Raw genomic sequence first — 26703 nt, 5'->3', positions numbered from 1 at the left:
ATACCCTGCCCGCCACAGCTGCACCCATACAGTGCCAGCAACATAGCCACATACCCTGCCCGCCACAGCTGCACCCATACAGTGCCAGCAACATACCCACATATCCTGCACACCACAGCTGCACCCATACAGTGCCAGCAACATACCCACATACCCTGTACACCACAGCTGCACCCATACAGTGCCAGCAACATACCCACATACCCTGTACACCACAGCTGCACCCATACAGTGCCAGCAACATACCCACATATCCTGCACACCACAGCTGCACCCATACAGTGCCAGCAACACATCCACATATCCTGCACACCACAGCTGCACCCATACAGTGCCAGCAACACACTGCCTGCTACCCCATGGGTATCCACCTCCATGGATTTCTTACAGCTCAGTGAGGCCATTTGGCTTAATGGGAAATCCTCAGTCTATCCAAACAGGTGTTTTCACCAGGATAACCCTGTACTGCAGCTACATGTGTCTTATATACAAGTATGCGTCTGCCATATTAGGCTCCGCCCCTCCAGCCAGGCCGGCGAGATAGGCCCCGCCCTCCTTCCCTACGCGGTTTGGGCGGGAAGAGCTGAAGCTGGACGTGAGGAGAAGATGAAGAGAAGTTTCCCGGGTGAGGAGACGACCGCGGGGGTATATATGTGTATGTATGAGGTGTAAACAGCGGGCCGGCCAGTAGTAGGAGCTCCGCAGCACAGCGTGACCGAGCCCTCCTCCTGGGTCTGACTGAAACGCTGAGGCGGAGTCCGAAGGAGGACGGCTGTGGAGGAGGCTGAGAGGAGGACGGCTGTGGAGGAGGCTGAGAGGAGGACGGCTGTGGAGGTCCCGGGTCTCTGTGGTTGTACATGTTGTGCAGGGGATTGTCCGCACATACTGCTGGGAGGCTTGTGGTCTCCTCACTAATGGCCGCTTCATCTTATTGGGCAGTGAGTTATTAGATCCCCCTCTCCAGCTGTGGGATTCCTGCAGCCTCCATGACAGATGGCACCGTGCTATTAACCCCTTAGGGCTCCTTCCCACGGACGCATTTTCGCCGCGTTGCTCGCAGCTATTTGGTTCTATTGAACCTTATAGCTCAGGGCTCACGGTGCGGAATTCCGCACCATAAAATCACCCGTCCTCACCCGTGGCATGCTCTATTTGCCGCGGGTGTACGCACGGACGGCTTCCATTGCAGTCAATGAAAGCCGTCCGTCACGCTATCTTCCGCTGTAGCACAGCAGAAGATAGCGTGAAACCGCCTACCGCCAGCCGCATCATGTGACGCTGTGGGCGTGTCATATAACGCAGCCGGCGCGTCACGAGCTCTATTGCGCATGCGCGCCGAAGCGTCATGCGGGACGTGGGACTCCGAATCCGGAGGTAAGTATTGGGGTCCCTGGGGGGCGCCGAGCCCGTCACGGCCGTGTGAAGCCGGCCTTAGGCCTCATGTCCACGGGCAAAATATGATTTAAGATCTGCAGCGGATCTCCCGCATGCGGATCCGCACCCCATAGGGATGCATTGACCACCCGTGGGTAGATAAATACCCGCGGATTGTCAATAAAAGGGATTTTAAAAAAAATGGAGCATGAAAAAATCTGGACCATGCTCCATTTTCGTGCGGGTCTCCCGCGGGGACGGCTCCCGCGGGCTTCTATTGAAGCCTATGGAAGCCGTCCGGATCCGCGGGAGACCTAAAATAGGAATTTAAAAGTATTTACCCATCCGTAGCGGACCGGGAAGGTCTTCTCTTACTCACGGCCGGATCTTTCTTGCTTCGGCTCGGCGGATGTGCCCGGCGCATGCGCGCGGCACGTCGACGTGCCGCCGGCGTGACGAATTCATCCGCCGGCCGAAAAAGAAGATCCGGCCGTGAGGAACAGCAGACCTTCCCCGCCCGCTACGGATAGGTAAATTCTTTTAAATTCTTATTTTCAGCCCTCATGTCCGCGGGGCAGGAGGGACGAGCTGCAGATTCTACATGTAGAATCCGTAGCGGGCCTGATTTTCCCCGTGGACATGAGGCCTTAAGGAGGTTTTTTTTTTACATTTTTGTTTGTTACCTCTCCCCCCCATCCTTTGAAAAAAAAATCCTAGCTCCTTTATTTCTCCATCGCCGTCGCTGTATGAGGGCTTGTTTTTTGCGGCACGAGTTGTGGTTTTTAATGGTGCTATTAAATGTACTGAGAAGCTTAAAAAAAATTCTAAGTGGAGTGAAAGGGAAATAAAACAATATTCGTCCATCTTTGGGTGCGTCTTGTTTCACCGGCGCACACACTGCAGCAAAAATAACCCAATAACGTTATTCAATGGGTCACCCCGCGATGTCCCTCCATACGCACCCCGAACGTGCAGGACGTAACCTTACACCCCGTGTCATTAAGGGGTTAATGATTTATTCTCAGGTTAGGTCATCAGTAGTTGATCGCGAGGGTCCACCATTCCGGATGCCCACCGATCAGCTGATTAAAGAGGTTGCCGCGCACAGAACGCTCATCAGTCACATGACTCGGAAGCGTCTCAGTCTTAGACTGGGTTCACACAGGGGCGGATTTGCCGTGCAGAATTTGGCCATGGCAAATCCGCCCGCGGCCACTAATCTCAGGATTAGCCAGCCATGTGGACGAGGTTTCTCAGAAATCTCGTCCACACGGGACGGCCAATCCGCTGCGGTAAGTCCGGATGAAACCGCGGCTGCGGCGGCCGCAGCTGCGGTTTCAGGAGATGCAGCGTGTGTATTTACTTTTTTTTTTTTTGTTTATTTTCGTCGCAGCCGAGCTCTCCTCTATGGAGCGCCGGCCGCAACGGAAAAGCGAGCGGCCGGGCCGCTTCAAACCGCGAGATTTCCGACGGGAATACGCCCCGTGTGAACCCAGCCTTATTCATGTGAATGGGACAAGGCTGCAATACCAGGCACAGCCACTATACAACTCACGGCACTGAACCTGGTATGGAGTGATGATAGCTGCACTCACCTGAGCGCCGCTGCCACTACAATTAGCTGATCGGCAGGGATTCCAAGCAGCGGACTCCCATCCATCAACTATTGATACATGTGCAGGGCGCAGTAAGAGCTGGCACAATTTTCCCAAGGAATACAAGGTTTGGTATCCAACTTCTTTTATTTGACACAGTCCGCAGAAAAATGTGTTTTAGGGAAAAAATCCCCCCGTTTAGTTGGAATGGGTGCTGTGATGGCCGAAATGTGTTTTTCTGCTGCTTGTGTTGAATAAAACAGAAGTTGGATACTACTTGTATTCCCTGGAAGTGTAGGCTGCTCCTTACATACCTACCTTATGACACTCACAGGTAAGTGTCTGACGGGTCAGCTGTACTTCCGTTTTCCACACTATCACCCATGGCCTCTACCAAATATTTTAGGCCCTATCCGTGTCATGGGATCGCTCCTCTCATTTTTCTCCTCTGCACCTATTCCCCTCAGCTATGGATGACCTTTCCTGAGGATAGGTCATTAACCCCTTATGGACGAGGATAGGTCATTAACCCCTTATGGACGAGGATAGGTCATTAACCCCTTATGGACCAGAGTGTTTCAGTCCTAAAGGACCAGACACTTTTTAGTAATTTTACCCATGGGGTGGTTTTGCTGCCCTTTATTTTTTTTTTTTGTTCTTCAACTACCGGAATTATTTTTGCTGTGTTTTTTAGGGCTATTTTTACATTTTTCTTTTTTCCCTGCTTTTTAGTTTTACTAGAGATAGGGGCTTATTTACACGACCCAGCGGCTCTCTGCCTCTGTCCCCCCCTTCTGTCCGCAGCCAGCAATGGAAGGGGGGGAGGGACAGCTTTGGTTCGTGTCGGCGGAGGGTCACTTTTTATATATATATATATATATATATATATATATATCTTTTTTATTTTATTCTCCAATGTAACTTTTTCTTTACATCTATGTTCTCCATGACGTCATATACCGTAAGGGGGTCATTCACATGGTCTTTTTTTTAACCTCTTAAGGACCAAGTCTGGTAAATATACAGAGCTTGATCCTGGGCTTTAATCCCCACCAATAGAACTATGGCAATCAAGAAGGAGCAGGACAGGTTTTTGGCTGTCAGACACAGCAAAGGACTCATAGGAAATTGGAGAAGCTTTTTTTAAAAATGTTTCTGCCTTCTCCTTTCCCGGGTACATATCACTCAATGAGCGCTATGTACTAAAAAGGGAAAGGATTACTTGCACTATGTAATCTGGCGATCGCGTGACCACCAGGTGCCCCATGTTACAGCAGAGTTGCAAGGTCCTAGCAGACTATATACCAGTGTTGGCGAACCTTTTAGAGACTGAGTGCCCAAACAGCAACCCAAAACCCACTTCTTTATCGCAAAGTGCCAACACGTCAGGGGGCGGGGCTTATCATGGCATGATTTTACTCTAGTCGTTTTAAAAAGGGCAGGGCTGTTTCAAAATAGACAGCAAGCAGATTTTGACTCCTTTTTGGATGCAGAAATGCTGTAGAACTTGCCAGCATTTCCGCCACATGTGGTAACAGTGGTAATAGTGACCCCCTGAGACCCATATACTTACCCACCTTGTCCTCATCGAAGCACGGCTGCTCCTCTGCTCTGCGCTGCTCCCAGGTGCATACTGTGATGTCCCTCCTTCCCTGCTCTCACGGAACCTAAGAGGAGATGTCAGGGGAGGAGGATGATCCCGGCTGCACCCTGACATCACTGAGTGCACCAGAATCAGCGCTACTGAGTGAATGCTTCAGGGGAGCCGCAGCAACCCGGCCGATATCCACTACTGTAGTGAGCAGCTGACAGCGGCACGTGCCAGCAGGGAGGGCTTTGCATGCTGCAGGTTTGCCACCACTGCTATATACTATCACTGAATCACCTGGGACACATGCAAAAATGGAGTGCATGACAGAAGTGCAGGCAGCCACTCCTACACAAATGCCATTGTATGTAGAAAGCAAAAGTCACAGTGGATGGGCATATACAGATTTGATCAAGTCGTGCACCAAGAACCTTGGATTTTTATGCGGTTAGTACAAAAAATCGTTATGCATTCGTTTGCAGATATTAAGTGTGTTTGGGTACTGTAGCACATGTTTGTTACTGAGTTTCCTGCAGCCATGGCTTATTGTGCTCCTTCACACTTAATTTATTTGTTGGATATGCAGACTTTTGTTTTCTATAACAGCTTAGAACCCGACCGGCTCCAGCTAAATTGTAGGTGCTGTAGCTTTAATTATGAGCAATATTTTTGCTATCGTTTGGGGTTAAAGCCCAGGACCAAACATCATAAATTTACAATGCTTGGTTCTTACTAGAGATGAGCGAGTATACTCGCTAAAGGCAATTGCTCGAGCGAGCATTGCCTTTAGCGAGTATCTCCCCGCTCAAGACGGAAGGTTCGTTTGCCGATGCGGGGGAGCGGTGAGTAGCGGCAGTCAGCAGGGGGGAGAGAGGGAGAGAGAGATCTCCCCTCCGTTCCGCCCCGCTCTCCCCCGCAGCTCCGTGCCCGCTGCCGGCACCCGAACCTTCTGTCTCGAGCGGGGAGATACTCACTGAAGGCAATGCTCGCTCGAGCAATTGCCTTTAGCGTGTATACTCGCTCATCTCTAGTTCTTACCCCTTAGGCTGGATTCACACGAACGTATATCGGCTGGGTTTTCACGCCGAGCCGATATACGTCATCCTCATCTGCAGGGGGGGAGGATGGAAGAGCCAGGAGCAGGAACTGAGCTCCCGCCCCCTCTCTGCCTCCTCTCCGCCCCTCTGCACTATTTGCAATGAAAGGAGGTGGGGTGGGGGTGGGGCTTAGTTCCGTTCGTGTGAATCCAGCCTTCAGGACATGGCCTATTTTGGCATTGAGGATGCAAAAATCTTTGGGGGAGTTTCATCTCCACTATTCAAAAGCCATAACTTTTTTTATTTTCTGTCAACATGGCTGTATTTTTGCGTGTCGAACTGTAGTTTTTATTGGTGCTGTTTTTGGGTGCATAGACCATATTGTAAAACTTTTATTAATTATTTTATGATCGCAGGGAGAGAAAACATCAATTCTGCCATTGTTTTTTGTGTTTTCTTTTTTTTTTTAATATAGTATTAATCATGCAGCCTAACTGACAATACATTTTTTCTGCAGGTCGGTTCTTTTTTTTTTATTATAGGGTCTTCCACATTTCCGCAATAAAACACCTTTTTTTTTATTATTTGTTTTTCTAAATCGCTGCATTCAACGTCCCTTAAACTTTTTTATTTTTATTTTTCCATGGACGGAGCTCTGTGAGGCCTTGTTTTTTTGTGTAACAAGCTGTAGTTTTTATGGGTACCATTTGGGGTACATACCGCTTTTTTATCAGTTTTATTGCTTTTGTGGAGGGGGGGCAAAATGAAAGAAATAAACATTTTGCACCTGTTTTTTTGTTTATTTTTACGCTTTTTGCTGTGCAGCTTAAAAAGTGTGTTTAATTTATTGTAAAAGGTGTTACGGATTTTTTTATTTTGATGCTATTTTAATCTTTTTTTTACACTATTTGTGTCCATGTGGGGGACTTCCACCATATCACCTATGATCGCTATTATAAACCATTTCAGGACTTCTGTTGTAACTAAAACAAGTTGTTTCCTTCTTCTGCAGCCTGTCTCCCTGTACCCATCTTCAACCAGAAGAAAAGGAATAGACAACCGCTTACCTCAGTTCCACAGATAAAAGAACTAACTTCTGATGGGATTCATTTTGACCATGAAAGTTTTCACTTCCCTTCCCTGCCAGCTGGTGAATTTAGTTCCTTATCAGAGCACTGCAAACATGCTTTTATTGCTGGGGCAATAAATCACAATTCATTATTAAACTGTTAATATCAGACTAAGGCTGCCTGTCCACAGGCGTATTTTCATTGCGTTCCCTGCGGCGATAATCCGACTGCAGTGAACGCTTTCCATAGCGTTGCTATGGAAAGCGCAGCCCCCCCTGTCCACAAGCAGAGAATCATAGCGATTCTCTGCTTGCGGGCGGCAAATCTGTCAGATAGGCTCAGTGCGGAGAACCGTCAGCTGGCTCCTACTCCCCTGTGGCGTCTCTCCGCCGTGGGATATCGCTATGCCCATGGACAGGCAGCCTAAGGGCTCATGCCCACGAATGTATCGGTAAAATGCAGCAGGTCTACCCGCAACAGTTTACACACCAGCTTTTCTGGCAGAGACAGCGTATGGTGCATATCCTGTGCGCATGCCCCTTATTACACTGACATGCACAGTGTGTCTTTTTTTTTAAATTCCTCACCCTGCTTTAAAGTGGGGGTGCATATGAAAACGCTGCCCATATGTAATGTATTGCGCATGGTCAGTGTTTTTTTATATGCAGCGTACACGAATTTATAGGGCTTACACTGCGTAGGTACACAGAGAAATAGAGCATACTGCTATCTATTTCTCATGCAGCTACACGCACATGTGCATGGATCACTGAAAGTTCATTGACTCCATTTACCGCATATCACGTGTCCGTTCAACATACACATAATACGCTATGAAACCATGGTCGTGGACATGAGCACTTAGGCTGTGTTTCCATACAGCAAAGCTCAGCTGTGGTATTCAATGACTACATGATCTTGCCGACATTATTGAAAAGATCGTGTTGCCATTAGGTGCCATGTCTGGAAGGTTTTCAAGGTGCAAGCAGGGCAAGTTTGCTGTGTGAAAACATCCTTCCTGCCTTAGGCCGCCTGCACATGGGCGAATTTTCATTGCGGAATCTGCAGCCGGGGGGGGGGCTGCCAGATCCTGTAGCAAATGCCACCTATAGCATGCTTGGTAAAACGCGATTTCCTGCCCACGAGTGCAAATCGATTGCGATTTTCCGCTCGCATGCTGCGATTTTCTGCGGCTCCCGTGTGGATGGCTTCCATTGGCTTCAGTGGAAGCCTTTCTCCCTGCAACCCTTCTGCAATCAGCCTTGCGAAAAAAGTCGGTGGAACACCCACCGATCTATCAGTTTTCACCCATCAAGTGGATGGCTGAAATTTTGAAAAACTTCCTATAACCACAATATTCCTTTTATGACAGTTTGCAAAGAATGTTGTGTTAAATTTTGTGTAACAGAATTTGTGTAATTGGCCTTAATTTTGTATTTTCTGGTAAAATAAAAGCTGAGCTCTGATTGCTTGCTATGAGTAACTAAGACACTTTTTAATTTTAACAGTTTCATAAGTACAACTGAGTGGGATTTTTGTAATCTGCAGCTAATTATGAGTAGCAATGTGAGCCACATTGACTTCTTTAGGGCTCTTTCACACGAGGCACCTAGGCCTGCAAAAATTCCACATGCAAAAAAATGCATGAATGGCTGATTTTCTTCGATCGAGCCCCGAGCAGAGTTCGCATTAAAATCGCTTGTTCACACGATTTGGAGATGCGTGTTGTAGAAAAACTGTACTGCTGTTTGGGAGTTCAGGAACGATAGAAGGAGAGATCGTGGTAGCAGCCCCGAAGTCCCTCGTTCGACTAAACAGCAAGTTTTAAATATTCTGCTGTAAGCTCCTGTTAGTCTCTGAGGGGACTCCCTGGGGGTTTCTTTCATCGCCAGGGACTCCCTTCATCTCAGCGGAGCTGGAAAGAACCCCGAGGGATTCCCTGTAGCGGGGAGAGAGAGGACAAGGCTAGAGGGATTCCCGCATAGCGGGTAGAGAGAGAGAGGGCAGGGCTAGAGGAGTTCCCCGAGGGATTCCTCCATAGTGATCCCTCTAGCCCCGTCCTTTCTCCACACTGTTGTGGAATCCCTCGGGGTATTCTCTCTAGCCCCCCTCCCCTCTCTCCCTGCTTTGGGGGAATCCCACGGGGTGTTCCCCTCTAGCCCCGCCTTCTTTCTCTCCCTGCTATGGGGGAATCATAGCAGGGTGTGTTCCCTGCTATTGGGGAATCATAGCAGGGTGTGTTCCCTGCTATGGGGGAATCATAGCAGGGTGTGTTCCCTGCTATGGGGGAATCATAGCAAGGTGTGTTCCCTGCTATGGGGGAATCATAGCAGGGTGTGTTCCCCGCTATGGGGGAATCATAGCTGGGTGTGTTCCCCGCTATGGGGGAATCATAGCTGGGTGTGTTCCCCGCTATGGGGGAATCATAGCTGGGTGTGTTCCCCGCTATGGGGGAATCATAGCTGGGTGTGTTCCCCGCTATGGGGGAATCATAGCTGGGTGTGTTCCCCGCTATGGGGGAATCATAGCTGGGTGTGTTCCCCGCTATGGGGGAATCATAGCTGGGTGTGTTCCCCGCTATGGGGGAATCATAGCTGGGTGTGTTCCCCGCTATGGGGGAATCATAGCTGGGTGTGTTCCCCGCTATGGGGGAATCATAGCTGGGTGTGTTCCCCGCTATGGGGGAATCATAGCTGGGTGTGTTCCCCGCTATGGGGGAATCATAGCTGGGTGTGTTCCCCGCTATGGGGGAATCATAGCTGGGTGTGTTCCCCGCTATGGGGGAATCATAGCTGGGTGTGTTCCCCGCTATGGGGGAATCATAGCTGGGTGTGTTCCCCGCTATGGGGGAATCATAGCTGGGTGTGTTCCCCGCTATGGGGGAATCATAGCTGGGTGTGTTCCCTGCTATGGGGGAATCATAGCTGGGTGTGTTCCCTGCTATGGGGGAATCATAGCTGGGTGTGTTCCCTGCTATGGGGGAATCATAGCTGGGTGTGTTCCCTGCTATGGGGGAATCATAGCTGGGTGTGTTCCCTCTGCCCCCGCCCTCTATCTCTGCCCGCCCTGGGGGAATCCCTCCTACATTTGCAGTCCGGCTCGCATATTTTACCATGGGAGTCTGTGGACACCCCTCCGCATCGCGCACCAAAGATAGGTCAAGACTAAAGATGAGCGAGTATACTCGCTAAAGCCAATTGCTCGAGCGAGCATTGCCTTTAGCGAGTACCTGCCCGCTTGAGACTGAAGGTTCGGGTGCCGGCAGGGAGCTGCGGGGGAGAGCGGGGCGGAACTCTCCCCCCGCTCCCTCCTGCTGACTGTCGCTACTCACCACTCTCCCGCGCCGGCACCCGAATCTTCAGACTCGAGCAGGGAGATACTTGCTAAAGGCAATGCTCGCTCGAGCAATTGCCTTTAGCGAGTATACTCGCTCATCTCTAGTCAAGACCTAATTCCTCTGCTGCAAGAGAATATTTGTCGCTGAATTTCAGTTGCTGGGGTTCTTTTTTAGGTACATTTTTTTTTTCTTTTGCACGGCTAAAATTTCTTCATCTGATTATCTCCATAGGAAACCATTGGTTCTAATAGCTGCAATTTAATTTTTTTTTGTGCACAGTATTTTTGCGTGATTAGGTCCTCATGTGAAAAAGCCCTCAGGGTCACAGTCGCTGTTTTGGATCTAGGCTTAACCTTAAAATCATGGATTTCAACTGTCATTTGATATAATCGAAATGTAGTTTTAGATGTTAAGAAATAACATGCAAAAAATGTTGAAGTTAAACTAAAAAGACATCATGTATATGTTAAACCTGTTCATCTGCACACTGAAGTATAAACTGCTACATTTGACTTTATTCTTTTAAATTATATTCTCATTCAGAATCCGTTTGGGAAAACAGACTTCCTCAGCTGCAAAATGCTGCAAAAAAATTGGAAATCAGGTAAGAACTTTATCAACCTGGCAGTATAATCTGAAGAAGTAGCGATTAAAGCACAAATAGCATTTTTTATTGGATAAAAATTTAGAATCATTAGAAAAACGCATTTCGGGGCACAGCCTCCTCAGTTAAGCTGGGATAGAACAATGTGATAGACAATGCAATGAAAATATATTAGGATATTGTATGAGAGTTCAAAAGAAAAAGTTACATTTCAAATATAAACAAAATGTGAGAAAAAAAACAATAGAAATAAACAATAAATGTGTTGCATGAATGTAAATAAAATAAAGTGATCAACTGATCCAAATCCATACTAATATTATACACTATATGGACAAGTATTTGGACACTGCAGGAAATATGCAAATACTGAGTTTGCCAAACAGTATTCTGGGAAGGGCATGGGTAAAATAAAAAGCTTCTCATTTTGTAATAACCATCTGATTGAGCCCTTGTGGGACGCACTGGGCGACGGGTATGACACTGCCACCCACTCTCTAGGGAGCGCGACAAGACAGGTTTATTTGGTGATGTGCAGACGCGCCTCTCAATCACAGCGCAGCTTTCATTTTACCTCAGCAGTATAACAAATAGCAACCAATCACAGCGCAGCTTTTATTTTACCTCTGCAGTATAACAAATAGCAACCAATCACAGCGCAGCTTTTATTTTACCTCCGCAGTATAACAAATAGCAACCAATCACAGCGCAGCTTTTATTTTACCTCCGCAGTATAACAAATAGCAACCAATCACAGCGCAGCTTTTATTTTACCTCAGCTGTGTAAGAAATGGTTTCTTTTTGGCAATTGTATTTCCACTCCATTTTGGTCTTCTTATAATTTGCCATGCAAGTCAGACCTAGCACGTAGCTCTAGCAGAGCTCGAGCTGTGAAAATGACTAGAGCCCAAAAATCTGATGACCAAGAATGCATCATCAAGCTGAAAGACAAGCTGCTCTTAGAACAGTAGAGACCCCAGAGCGTTGTCAGACCCTTCAGACTCTAGGTAATGAGCATCACACGTCTCCTAGAGCTACAGAGACATTGGAGCGATCTCAGGTCTGCAAATCTTTAGATGCTGACCGCCAGCCAATCACTAATAGTCTGTGCACTCTTGCTAGAGGGTGCTGGTAATTTATATCTTGAACATCTCCTAACCTACCTGGGTGTTAGGATACATGCGGTGAAGATATTTGTTCTGCGTGTCTTGTTCTGTCAGTCTCCTTTGTGGTCTGCATGCATGCTTTTCAGTTTGGTTTCTGTCTGCATATCCCTTGTCTGAATTCTGTCTGATCTGTTTTGGGGTATGTCTGAACTATGTCCTATGTCTGTTCCACCTGTCCGTTGGTTGTTGGATGCCGGTTCTTGTTTGTTTGTCTTACCTGTTCGTTGGTGGGCGGATACCTGCCCAAAACATTGTCTTGTCCCTGTTGGTAGGTGGATGCTGAAGCCTTGTTTTGTCTCTGTAGGTGTGCAGAAGCCTACAAGCCAACTACGTCTTGCTTGTTGGTTTCCTGTCTTGTTAGTATTTGCTCGGTTCCTGCCAGTTACCATCTAGGGCGAGCCAGGCCCCTGGGTTCCAGCGTGGGGCCGTCCCTATTTGGACAATCGTCCCGCTTGTAGGCAGTACTCCTGGGGTTAGGTTGTCCTGTTAGAGTATGGATTCGTTAGACAACGAAGAACCTTGACGTGGGCTTGTGAGCTTTTTACTTTGGTCAAAGCACTAACTAGCACCTCATATTTATTAGCTGTTCCATCTGCTTATTGTGTTGGTATTATGGGTAAGAGGGCCTCGTGTGGCGCAGAGTACTAAGACAGCAGAAATGCAGTCCTAAGCTCTCGCTCACGACCTGAAGGTTGTGGTTTCATCCCTGCATGGTTCAGGTAGCCGACTCAAGCTTGACTCAGCCTTCCATCCTTCCGAGGTTGGCAAAATGAGTGCCCAGCTTGCTGGGGGTTTAAAAATGACTAGGGAAGGCAAACCACACCGCAAAAACAGTCTGACAAGAAAATGTCACAATGTGACGTCACCCTAGGAGTCAGTCGTGGCTCGGTGCTTGCACCAGGGAAATTTACCTTACCATTATAGGTAAGTGTTTTGGTGTTTGTCAGTTGTTGGTGGAAGTCCTGCATCCAATATTGACTGTCGTCCTTGTGCACATAAATTTCTCCGGATTCTCTGACTCTTTTGATGACATTAATTATCCACCATCTACAGTACATAAAGTCTTCTCAGTTTTACGTTGTGGAACATTATTCTGAAATTGTTCTACAATTTTTAAACTCTGCTTTTCACAGCTTGCTGAACCATTGACCATCTATGCTTCTGAGAGACTCTGCCTCTCAAACATGCTCTTTTTATACACACAACCACGGGACTTAGTAGAAAATTGACTCTCCAGCTGTTTTTCATTAGTACTACTTACTTTTCCACCCATTTGTTAACCCTCCCAAATTTTGTAAGATGTGTTGCTGTCAATTTCTAAATGAGTTAATTCTTTAATCCTGGAACACCTTAAAGGGGTTCTGAGATGAAAGAAAAAACATTTTACTCACCTTGCCTGGCCAGGACTGATCGCCAGGAATGCCCTTTACGTCCGGCTTCTTCATCTGTGGCTTGTAGAAGCAGAGTAGGAGTCGTCTAAATGACAGCTTCCTGCTCTTCTCCGTCCATCAGCCACTTCCGAGGTGAACGGACGGGTGCCATGTCACAAGCAGTGCTTGCTGTGGGCGGCCCGTCCGTCCTGGCTGATGTCGGAGTTCTGCGCATGTGCAGTGGAGACGCGGCCTGTCCTGACTCCTGTCAGAGGGCACCTCTACACTGCGCATGCACGCAGTCCCGCCTGTCGAAGGAAGAAGAGGAAGAAGACTGCCTGTCGGGAGATGACCCCCCTGATGACAACAACAGCAGAATACAAGGTAAGTATTATGTTTTTATGCTTTAACAGCCATTAATCGTGAGTTCCCTGTGTCAATTAGGCAGACCTGGGAACAATGCCCGTTAAAGCATAAACACATTATTCGTGTCAGAACCCCTTTTAATGAGTCTCTCAGTAATTCCTTTTAGCCTCATGTAATAGCCCCTTCACTATTCCTCCATCATGTTGATTGACGTACAATATAATTTTGCACTTTATTTCTATATTATGTATGAACCAGATAAATGCTATTATGTAATTTTGTACGTAGACACCTAACATGAGTATGACGATTCACAAGCTATTTTGCGGGTCACTTGTTCTTCCCGCCTTCGTGCTTTTGCTTTGGACAGCAGATTATGTATCACAGTGGTTTTGGGTAAATCCCACCACAATTATGAGAGATAGGTCGAGCACCAGTCACCAGATATTAGTAGTTGGGAAAAAAACGTGCGTTCATGATTGTTCCCCTGCTGCTGGTGTACTGGTATGTCGAAAAGAAAACTAACGCAGAAATAACTTGTTTGCTAGCGGAAGAAAACAGTGACATACAGTTCAGCGACAATGAATCTGATCCCGAGCCAAATGACAGTGAAGAGGATTACCTGAGTGTTGCGAAGTGATGTTCCATACTAGCAAAGTGCTGAAAATATTGATGACTATTTATTTGGAAGGTAACAGCCTTGTACCGCCGGCTGCTGAAAATTCTTACGATGTAGGGAAAGGGAGCTTTCTGTGGATCAGAAATCCACTGGCGCCATGCAAATTGAGAAGATACAATATGATTAGAGATGAGCGAACGTACTCGGATAAGCACTACTCGTCCGAGTAATGTGCTTTATCCGAGTATCTCGCCGCTCGTCCTGAAAGATTCGGGGCGCTCCGCTGCTGACAGGTGAGTCGGAGCGGGGCAGAGCGGGCGGGAGAGAAGGAGAGAAAGATCTCCCCTCCGTTCCTCCCCGCTCTCCCCTGCAGCTCCCCGCTCCGCAGTGCGTCCCGAATCTTTCAGGACGAGCGGGGAGGTACTCGGATAAAGCACATTACTCGGACGAGTAGTGCTTTACCAAGTACGTTCGCTCATCTCTAAATATGATCAAATCACAAATAAATGTGATAATGCTGCCACCTTCGAATATATTGGAGAGTCCAGTGGGTGCTTTTGATTTGTACATCACGAGTAATATTATTAAAAATTGTCAAGTACCCCAATTTGGAAGCAGAGAGAATGTATAAATAAAAAAAAATATATTGTTTATGAGCAATGCGATTCAGTAGAAATTTGAGCTTTAATTGGACTGCTGATCACTGCCGGTCACTTGAAAAACTATTTCTCAAACATCTGTATTCTGGGGAGCAAGAATATGCAACGATGAGTAATGGAAGATCTGTAGACCTAATGAACTTTTTGAGATTTAATGACAAATTGTCAAAAAGTGTTTGAAGGGCTACAGACAAATATGTGTCTTTTTGTGAAATAAATCACAATTTTCAAAGGTACTACGTTCCAAGTGTGAATCTGACTACTGATTATCAATTGGTCCCATTCTGAGGTCTCTGTTGCTTTCGCCAGTACATGAGTTCATGGTCAGCAAAATATGGAATAAAGATCTTCTAGATATGTTACTCCAGCTATTTTTACCCACTGAAAGGCTTAAGAGCAGCAAATAATGCATTCAAGGTGGTGAATGAATTGGCTATAGAGTAATTTGGCACCCATCGAAATATTACCATGGGCAATTTCTTTACATCCATGGGACTCTCTGAACACTATCTGAAGAACGGACTACCAATGGTGGGCACAGTGTGTCAAAAGAAGAATATTAAGAGAGAGATCTAAACGCCTTATACTGTACAGAACAATGGCCCCAAGCATTTTCATGGGCCCACAAATCTACTTTATGTGCTAGTCCAATGGGGGTTCACTACAGAACTATTACAAGATGGTACTATTCACCCTTTGGACTGGCTTCTCTCTTCCCGAATGTCACAGCAGAGCTGGAAATCCTGTGGGGTAAAGGCACCCTTGTCCACATTTTTTGGAGCTGCCTAAGATTATAGCCACTCTAGGAAAAAGTTTTTGAGTTAATAAATAAAAGAGCAGACACAAAAATCTCCCAGTGAAACTGAACTGCTACAGAGTGGAGCCGGTTTGTATTCAGCGACGAATCTGGGTTTGTTTGGGCACCCGTATTTGTATCTGAAGATCTAGAGTTGAGTGTCTGAATACTGCCTTTGCTGTGGAGCGGCACACTGCCCCCACTGCTGGTGTGATGGTCTGGGTGGCTATCGCATACAAAAGTCGGTCGCTCTAGTAGTGGTACGAGGGACAATGACAGCTCAGCGATATGTTCAGGACATCCTGCAGCCACATGTGTTCCTCTCATGGCGGCTTCCAAGAGGCATTTTACAGCAGGATAATACTTAACTGCACACAGCAAGGGTGTCACAATAATGCCTCCACAACCTTGCCACACTTCTGTGGCTGCCCAGTTGCCAGATTTGTGCCAATAGAAGATGCATGGGACCAACTGGGATGCCAGTTTTAACAACCTATGAATTTGCACAATTGATCTTGTATCTAAACTAGAGGCGGCCCAACAGGGTACTAGAGCCTCCATGCCCGTCCGTATCACATATTGTACCCAAGCTAGAGGCGGTACAACAGGGTACTAGAGCCTCCATGCCTGCCTGTATCACATCTTGTATTCATGCTAGAGGCAGTACAACAGGGTACTAGTGCCTTCATGCCCACCCATGTCACATCTTGTATCCAAGCTAGAGGAGGTACAACATGGTACTAGAGCCTCCATGCTTGCCTTTATCACATCTTGTATCCAAGCTAAAGGCGGTACAACAGGGTACTAGAGCCTCTATGCCTGCCCGTATCTCATCTTGTATCCAAGCTAGAGGTGGCCCAACAGGGTACTAGAGCCTCCCTTCAAGGGGTCAGTTTTCCGCAATAAATGATCCTTCTGATCTGATATTGTAATCACTCACTTATATCAGCGTTACAATAACACAAAGTTTTATTTGACTCCAACAACTCCTCAAGTGGCTTTATTTTTTTTATTACAATGAGTATACCAAAGAAATTTCTTCTTTGCATACACAAGGCAGTAAAGTTCTCTTTTGAGTTTCTCGAGAGACCACTCCTTGCTGTCCTATGTACACAAAGCAGGAAAGTGAGTGTTGTGCTTCTCTCGACAACGCACCGCACCTCTGATGGCAAACCAGAAATAATTCTTCATTACAATAACACAAAAGGAGGCGTCGATACTCCTGATGAAATGGTAAACATCTGCACTTGTAAAGGAAGAACAAGGAGATGGCCGCTCACAGTATTCATGAGCTGCATTGACGTAGCCGGAGTTGCATCGTAAATACTCTTTTTGGCAAAGACTCCTAACTGGAATGCAAATAAAAAGAAAACCAGAAGACAAATCTTCCTTACTAATTGAGCTGAAGATTTTGGTTCAGGAATATATTGGAAGGAGGTCAAAATGGGCGGCAGAAAAACATCATTCAGTCTACAGGAAAAGTTGTTTCTTTTCATGCCAGTGGAAGTTCACCTGTTTTTACGCCAGATACCCTAAAGAACTAATATCTCAAGAACGGACAAATGCAAAAAACTGTATGTGATAATTGTAAGAATGTGTGCAGTCAATTCTCTTCAGGAAATGCCCAAAATGTTTAGGTCCAATGTCCACAGGTAGATTTAATTTGCAGGAGATACGCGAATTAAGTCCCCTATAGGGATGCATTAGCGTCTGCGGAACAGTAAAATGCATGCAGATATGATTTTTATTTTTTTTGTTCCCAGCATGCGGATTGCTCGCGCGGGAAGAAATAGCAGCATGCTCCATTTTGTCTGCGGATCCCGCGGGACGACTTCCATCAAACTCATTGGAAGCCGTCATATCCGCAGCACAGCCACAGTGGTCATTATGGCCGTTGCTGTAGATCCGTGGCAAAGCAAGAAATAAAAAAAAATTGCACTGCGCATGTGTCCGGCATGTCTGGACGCATCGGCCATGCTGAAGAAAGAAGACGTCAGCATTGGGCTGTACCTTGACCTGTGCTGGCACCAACTTCTGCAACAATGATTCCTGGTGCCTGGCGAATCTGACAAGGTATGATGGCATTGCTGTGGCCCCACAGCCCTCAACACCTACGATAGGACTAACGGGCACAACAAATGTGGGGCATAACACGGCATGGTATGTACATATGTTGTAACAATAAACTTGCTGAAGTGACAGACACACAATTTTACTTAAGGAGGGGGTATATAGGATTTAGCATTTCGCAGATGTCATAAGATTTACTGTACATCAAAATGTAACGTTTACTGTAAAAAGGTTATTTATTTCCGAAAATAAGCAAAGTACAATTAAGCTGCTATCTAGCTAAACTTTATAAACCTATCAGAACATTGTAGTCTTTGTGTAAAATGAGAAATATGGTTATACATGTGTTTTTAGTTCTGCATCAATTCAATCTATGCTCATGTTACAGATTGACAGATAAAAGAACAAATATCTCTTCAGAAGATGAAAATCTGTTTAATAGCTGCAGTAAAGATTTACTTCCTGGTCCTAAAAGGCATTATGGACAAAGTGTAAATGAGAAATATTCTTCACAAGATCCTACTTCGGCACAGATCTCTAACCCAACATCTGCATCATCTTATAAGAGGTCGCTCTACTCTAGTGCTACTTCATCCGCAACAAAAGATCAACAGCCATCATATTTCTTTAAAAGTCAGGCTAAAGTGAACAAATACAACGCATCTGCTGATATGTCAGAAGTACTGACACAGGTAAAAGCATTTCCATCCAATAGATAACACTGAACTGTACGAAATAGCTTTTCTCCATAACATCACAACATTGCTCTCAGTCCCTATAAAGGCTTTTCCCATAGATAGCATTTCTCTGTTGTGACACCCAGTGGCCAAAGTGAAAACTGCAAGTTGAAAAAAAAAAAAAAAGTTTAAAAAGCAACTGCTAGAGATGAGCGAACGCACTCGGTAAGGCCGATTTCGCAATCGAGCACCGCGATTTTCGAGTACTTCACTACTTGGGTGAAAAGATTAGGGGGGCGCCGTGGGTGAGTGGGGGGTTCCAGAGGGGAGTGGGGGGGAGAGGGAGAGAGAGAGAGCTCCCCCTGTTCCCTGCTACCCCCCGCTCCACCACGCCACGCCCCCCCGCGACCCCCAAATCTTTTCAGTAGTGAAGTACTCGAAAATCGCGGTGCTCGATTGCGAAATCGGCCTTACCGAGTGCGTTCGCTCATCTCTAGTAACTGCATTTAACAAAAAACTTTTGTTATATCAAAGCAACATGTCCAAAGTTTTGATCAGTGGGGTCTGGATGCTGTGACCTCCACTGATCACTGAAATGAAGGGACAGAAATGCTCACTTAAGCGCTGTGCCCTTTTGTTTGCGATTTGTTCCTCATCAACTTTTCTCTGCAGCAGAAGATTCACGAACATCTCAGCACCTGAACCCCCACTGATCAAATCTTTTGATATGTTGCTATGACATGTCAAAGGTTTATTTAAAGTACAGTTACTCTAACATGAAAACCAAAACTTGATTTAAAGGGGGTTGTCCATTTGACATCGCTGCAGATATATTAAAATAATAAAAGCAGCTGTACTTGTCCATCCTCTTTCCTGGTGATCCAGCGCAGCAGTCCCTTGGTCCTTCCAGTGTTTGTTTAGGAACAGATACCACCTGCAACCTCTGACAGGTCATGTGGCGTTCCCTTGGCATCACCACTCAGATGCTGGGAGCCATGATGTCAGGATAACAGCATCTGGCCTCTGAGGTCAAGCTGTATTAATATCTTAAACACAAGGAGGACCGCACAGTTGCAGAGATACTTAAAAAAAAGTCCAGCAACCCAACAACCCCTTTTAAACTATAGGTAATTTTCTGAGGACAAATTGCCTTTAAAGATACTCTGTCACTTACTCTTAGCCCTACAAGCTAAGCTTATGGCTAAAAGTAGGTTACCCACTGAGTAAATTTTATGCTTACCTTCCCGTCGTTTACCAGGTGTTAGTGCTGGAAGCCGCCGCTCCTTGCATTGTAGTAGTAAAATTAGGGGATGTCCAGTGGATCCAGTGGTTTCCACATCTATTATCTCAACGTGCTTTAACGAGCTCTCAATCCACTTACCAGATTCCGCGGCTCAAATACAGTAAATCATTCGTCAGACGGTCGTTGCAGCATATACAATAATAGTTTCTGACAACTGTGTGGCTGATATACCATTATATCTTAAAGTACTGCACGGGATTTGTCAGTCACAATCATTTATCATGGCATGGAAAGGATTATTTCTAGAGATGAGCGAGCATACTCGTTAAGGGCAAATACTCGAGCGAGTATTGTCCTTAGCAAGTACCTGCCCACTCGTGAGAAAAAATTTGGGTGCCGGCGGGGAGCGGCGGGTGGGAACGAGGAAAGGATCTATCTCTCCACCCCCCCCCCCCCCTTCCCACTCACTCCCGCAACACACCGCTCACCGCCGCCACCCAAATCTTTTCTCATGAGCGGGCAGGTAATTGCCAAGGACAATACTCGCTCGAGTATTCGCCCTTACAAGTATGCTCGCTCATCTTTAATTTTTTTTCTTTTTGCCTTTCCCTTATATTGTTATCCCTTACATTATCACTTCCCCGCCGCCTATCTTTCAGTCTATTCCACGTCTCATTGGTAAAATGATTTCTCATCTCTTTACAGCGTATACCGCTTTCCCAAATGACTTTTAAAGAAAAGAGTAATTCTTTAAGGATCATATCTGCATCAATCGAGAACATGAAGTACTGGAGTCAGTACAGTGACAGAATCCCACTATTATTTGAAGTACTTGGTATGTATCATCCATTAATGACATGTAAAGGATTATTCAAATTGTGATGGTCGTTATAATTTATCATTGGTGAGTCGTATGTAGCAGACATTCCTTTTCATGTACTTTAGCCAGAATTGAAGCACTGAAACGATGATACAAATCATGCAAACATTTTACAGTTTTGTTCTTTTTCCCAAAGAATCCCTTTAATTATTATTGGCTTTCTCAATGTAACAATACAAACCCTACCATATTCTGACAGAGATGTGAAAGAACAGGGAATTGTAGGTTGTACAACTGTTGGAACTTGGCTCTTTTGAGTTGAAGGACCTGCTTATGTTCCTCCTTCTCTCTGATATATGGGGTAATTGCATAATTTAAGTGCAGGAAGAGCAAATAGTTTACCTCAGAATTTTTTTTACTTTTCCTTCTTTTGCTGCAAAGCAAAGTTGTGCACAGAAGATGCTTTGGTGCTTGGCAGCAATTAATTTTCTCTTCCATCAGTTGTCCAACTGCGCCTATTGTTCTTTGATGCAAGGTAATGATATTGATCACGGGTATAGCCTAAACTATCTCCTTCAGCTTCCCCGCCTTACTTGATTTTTACATTTGGGAGAAGCTGAAGTAGATAATTTATGCTACACCTGTGATCGACATCATCACGCTACATCAAAGAATAATGTGCGCAGTTGTACAACTAAGGGTGGGATCACACATGCGTGTTTTTGTGCATGCATACACACGCACAAAAACATGCTTGTATTTGCAACTTTGCATTCCCTATGGTGTGTGCACATGTCCGTACTTTGCAGGCGTGTGCCTGCAAAGATAGGACATGTGTGCACCATAGGGAATGCACGCATTGTTTTCAGTATAGCCGCGGCTGCTGCCAGCGGCTCCATTGAAAACAATGGTCTGCCGGCACCCCTGCATTCTTTTTCAGGGAAGAGCTTTACATATAAGTGTAGGGGGAAAAAATACTTACCTCTCCGTCGCTGCCGTGACCCCCGTGGGCATGAAGAACACATCTGCCGCATGCGGCAGATGTTTCCTTCACCCCCGCTAGTTAAAAGAATTCCCTGCTGCTACATCTGCCACATCTGTGGCAGATGCAGTAGAGGAATTCTTCAATTCTCAACCGCAGCTGTCACACATGACAGCTGCGGTAGAGAATCCTGCTGCCGGCATCCCCGTCATTGGATTTCAGGGAAGGGCTTTAAACATAAGCCCTTCCCTGAAAATCCAAAAAAAGTAGTGTAAAAAAAAAGCATACTCACCTCCCTTCAGCTGCCTGGGCTCAGCCGCGACTTCTGGCGCTGTCCCCGGCTCTGTAGTTCTCAGCTATCAGCAGCTGGGGATTTTATATCCCCGCCTGCTGGTAGCTCTGATTGTGATTGGCTGAAGTGCTTCATGCTGCTAGCTGAGAACTTTAGAGCTGGGGACAGCGGCAGAAGCCGTGGCTGAGCCCTGGCAGGTGAGTATAGAATTTTTCTTTTAACACTATTTTAAAAGGCTTTTCAGGGAAGGGCTTATAGAGCCCTTCCCTGAAAAGCCATTGATGGCTGCCGGGGCTCTCGGCGACTTCTGCCGCTGTCCCTGACTCTGAAGCGCTGCTGAGCCTACAGCAGCCGGGGATTTAAAATCCCCGCTTACTGGTAGCTCTGATTGTGATTGGCTGAAGTGCTTCAGCCAATCACAATCAGAGCTACCAGCAGGCGGGCATTTCATTACTACAGAGCCGGGGACAGAGTACTGAACGGCTGCTATTTACACTGAACAATCAGCATTCAGATTATCGTCCATCATTTATGCAGCATAAACGATGGACAATGAGCTGATCACTCAGTGTAAATAGCAGCCATTCAGTACTGAACGGCCGCAATGTTATGTAAATGGAGAGGGGCGGGGGAGAGCGAGGACTGAAATCTCCTCCAGCCTCCCAGCTGTGAGCCAGCGATACTAGCTCCCGTGCAGCAGCATGAGATCGGGTATGTGTGGGAACAAATTCCGGGCATTGTAAATAAAAATTACAGAATAAAACAACAATATATACATAAGAAAGAAAATAACCGAAAACAGACACCAACCAAAACAGTCGCTATAAGCTGCAGGAGATTTCACTCCCTGCTGAGAACTAACGATACTAGCTCCCATGCAGGTGCAAAAGAGCGAGTATCTGTGGGGGGCATATATCTATATTACTCTCAAGCTCGGCACTAACAACCAATCAGGTTGCATCAGGGAACCCGAACAACCAATCAGGTTGCTGGAATTGTGAATCAGAACCAATGAGGTTGCTGGAATTGCTCTATAGTACTGAGCTTGAGAGTAAGAGGCTAATATGCGTGCGGCGAAGAGTGTCCGCCATCGTTTGCCCGACACGCGTCCCGTCTAAATGGGCCTTTAGCGATGATTCTGCCATGAACAGCAGGTGATTGCTGAAGCCTGAGATTGGCTGAGCGGTCACATGAACAAGGAACACAGCATGTGACAGCCTCAGCTTCTTCTTAGATTGGAGCTGCAAGGATTCGGGCTCCTGCGCTGAACAAGGGAGTCACTTCAGGAAGGAGTAGGGCATATTTTTCTATTTTTAAACTTTTCCTGTTTGTAAGCTTTTTTTTTTTTCTCAGTCTTGGAAAGCCTCTTTTAATATGCTTTAGCCTTTATTATAATTACTGCCAGGACTTACATAGCATTCATCGCTACATTTACCTGGTCTGCCTGAGATCCGTCTGAATCACCGAAAACAGTCTTCAGACTGAACTCCGAACAGAACCATTAACTTTACATTAGTCAAAGGACAAGGTTGAAAACTTTGACCTCCGTTTGGCCAGGTTTCTATGATTTCTGTTGCGCGGAATAGTGTAGCTGACTGTGCTGCATGCAGTAAAGTGATACAGATTTCCCTTAAAACCAGGGCTTATGCGTTAGTATTGTGTGGCATTGTGGTGCATCATACGGCAAAGATTTTGTACAAGGTTTGTACCTGAAGAGGTGTGACACTCTCGAGAAAACTCTTAACATTTAGTTGAGTACTTTGTACACGCATAGAAGTTCTATTCACAATTACACTACCTCTTTGTTTTGTCTGCAGCAACTCTTGACTCTGCTGTGACATCAGGTAACCATGGATCTAAACTCTTCCTTCTACGGGACGGCAAGAACCATCTTCAGTGCACATTTTATGAAATTGTAAGTCATTTCAGTACTTTAATGCTATTTGAATGTAAAGAAAAGCTCCAGCCATTCCATAACTTTCCATTAATCTTCAAATAGATCTATTATTTTTTATCTTAGTCAGATCAAATGATACATTATTTCCAACTGACTTTCTTTACAGGGTATTCTGGTTCCAGCAAATACAGTTTATTCATCGTATGATAAAGTTTTACAATTTTTCTGTTTACTTTCAGTATTCGTTTTTTATACTTTTCAAAATCCCTGCTTGCAGTCATTCTATATGAACCTTTGTATTTTTACTCCCAGCAAATATAAAGCTTTCATGGCCACATGCTGATTATACTGATGCTTGACCCATTAGGGACCTTTCACACAGGACAGAATAGGCCGCCCCACGCACAGAAGCCATGGTAAATCCGCTACCTGCGGATTTTGATGCAGAATTAAAAATGGCTTAAAATCTGCCTGCAATTCTGCATCACAATCTGCAGTCAGACCTGCGGATTTTGATGTGTAATTCCACAGCTGCGGATTCAGTTGCAATTCTGTCCTGTGTGAAAAGTCCCTTTCTATACAGTTATCAGATGTGTACTTCTGTCACATGACCACAAAAGCGTTTTTTTTCCAGTGGAAGTTAACCACGAAGGTTCCTACTGAGTGACATCAAGCAGAGACCTTAATAACAATGAAGAATTGATACAGAAAGTACATTGGAAAATTGTAGAACTTTGCCATATACAAAGAACTACTTTTATTTGAAGGTTTATCTCCTGAAAACTTGTTACAACTTTGAATCTTTCCTCGCTTGGGGAAAATTTAGCGGTTATGTCATTGTGTGCTACGTGACAGCAAATGTAGATTAATGACTTCTACCCACTAGCATTTTTTTTTAATGCTGCAATATTGCTGCGTTTTTTTTCAATGGGACTTTCTAATGTTAAAATTAACATAAAATCGCAAGAGCACAAACTTGCAATTTTAACATTAGAAAGCCCCATTGAAAAAAACGTAGCGATAGCGCAGCATTAACCCTTTGCAATCTAATTTTGGATTCAGGGTTTCCTAGGGGGGTTTCTCTTTCTGCCATTATACAATGGCGCCATCTGCTGGCTGGAGCCGGTACTGCGGTATGGACATGCTGGAGAGGCCCCCGACAACAGAGCAGACAGTAATCTACAGTAAGAATACCCTGCCGGACGTCTTCCTACGTCGGAGCTGTACAGCCTTCAATCAGAATGTCTTCAGAGCAGACAGTAATCTACAGTAAGAATACGCTGCCGGACGTCTTCCTACGTCGGAGCTGTACAGCCTTCAATCAGAATGTCTTCAGACGTCAGACAGTGGATTAGAAAGGGTTAAAAAAACCGCTAGTGGGTAGAAGCCCTCATAGTAAATACGAATTATCTTTATAATAAAGCTAGAGAATCCATACAAACACTGTGTGGTAGTTGCTATTTCATGGAGAAATATTCCAGGCCTTTATTCTCTTGATGACCTAGGTCATCTACATCAGATCGGTGGAGATGTGAGACCCAGCACACCCGTCCATCAGCTGTTTGTTGGAGCCACTGCACTGAACCTGCTCAGCTCCATACTTGTGTTTAAAGGAACCTTTCAACTCCAAACCGCACCATAAACTAAGTTGTGCCGAGTGATGTATTTTTTGGTTCTGACCAAGTCTGTCACTACCGGAGGTCTGTACACGGCCCAAAAATCTGACTCTTTTCATACTTCTATAGGAGAGTGTGCGCATGACTGTGTCTGAAAGGAGTCATGCGTGATATTCACCGGTGATAGTGCGGGATCAGGAAAGTGGGTAAGGACAAAAGATGCATCACAAGACTCCCTGTCACTTCCCGCAATGGCTCCATAACTTAGTTTATGATGCTGTTCGGAGTTGACAGGCACCTGTATAAACCAATGGGGAAGAGGTTGAAATGTGTTTTATAGCAAGAAGCACGTTTTCCAGCTGGGTTTATAATGGCTTCCCCATTATTAGTAGTGCAGGTAATAGTGCCTCATACACATAGCCATTATCATTACAGTATGTGCATCTCATATTGTAGCATGTAAATCTGATCCTGTGGCATACAGCTGAGCCATATATTGCAATACTGTAGTATCAAACAAGTTCTAGTTCAAGTCCACTATGGTGACAAAAAAAGTGCAAAAATAAGTAGAATCTTTAATTACTCTAAGTACATTATAAAGTTCATGAAATGATGGCATTAAAACTACCACTCATTCTGCAACAAACAAGCCCTCATACAAGTAATGAGGTTTTTTTTTTTAAATTGGGGAGGAAAAAAAAAAAATGTTAAATATGACTAATATATATACCTTACATGACATACAGCCATTTAGTAAGCAAGATGCATGTTTATGGCATATCAATATGTCTCTACTAGGACCGGGACTTACCAAGACTAATCAGAGGTCGAATTCATAGAGCCATGGGGAGTTATGACCAGAAAAGAAGCCTATTTAAGTGTGTGTCAGTGAGACCGGCCTCAGGGGCAGAGCAGCAGACCTTTATGGAGTATGTCATCGCCGCTGATAAGGAGATGCAGAAGTCTGCTGCAGCTCTAGGAGACACTAAATAAGAGGCTCATTCTGACCATCAATTAAAGATTGTTTATTAATGTTGTTTTGCTGTTGCAGTATAATTGTAGGGTAACATGTAATGAGCGCGCCGGTCCGGATGTGTTCAGCTGACTGATGTTCTGAAATAAGGTGTTCATATAAAAATATATTCAATGCATTACGGTTTATTTGCTTGCATCTGGTTATTTTAGTTTATTTGTAGATTTGTTCCATAATATTTTTAACCCGGACCTCACTTCGGATGTCATTACAATAACCATTTAAGACCTCCTGCCCACGGGCAGATCGGGATACGCCGCGGGGATAAACAAAAAAGCCCCTGCTGGCGATCGCAGAAAAACGAGGTCTCCATTAATATTATGTTAATGAAGACCTCCTGCCGCAGAAAAACGCAGTAAAATAGAACATGCCGCGATTGTTTCCCATGGCGTAAATCCGTGACAGAATCTCCCATGTGAGGACTGAGCCATTAGGTTCAAAAGAAGCTAATAGCTGTGTTATTTCGCTGCAGATTTACGTCGCGGGGAATGC

The 26703-nt window shown here is 45.4% G+C and overlaps 1 protein-coding gene across 1 annotated transcript; it reads left to right on the top strand.

Annotated features, from left to right (window-relative positions):
- Positions 1–578: 578 nt before the first annotated feature.
- Positions 579–26329, top strand: SPATA22 (spermatogenesis associated 22). Its single transcript, XM_066598585.1, has 7 exons — positions 579–625; positions 6607–6744; positions 10545–10605; positions 18040–18343; positions 20277–20406; positions 23483–23580; positions 25977–26329. The coding sequence occupies exons 1-7, from the start codon at positions 607–609 to the stop codon at positions 26169–26171; spliced, it is 945 nt and encodes a 314-aa protein (XP_066454682.1). The 5' UTR covers positions 579–606; the 3' UTR covers positions 26172–26329.
- The last annotated feature ends 374 nt before the right edge of the window (positions 26330–26703 follow it).

The sequence above is a fragment of the Eleutherodactylus coqui genome, chromosome 4 (genome assembly GCF_035609145.1).
Source record: "Eleutherodactylus coqui strain aEleCoq1 chromosome 4, aEleCoq1.hap1, whole genome shotgun sequence".
Taxonomy (NCBI): Eukaryota; Metazoa; Chordata; class Amphibia; order Anura; family Eleutherodactylidae; genus Eleutherodactylus; species Eleutherodactylus coqui.
The sequence above is the reverse complement of the archived record's forward strand: the minus strand, read 5'-3'. Positions and strand labels throughout refer to the sequence as shown.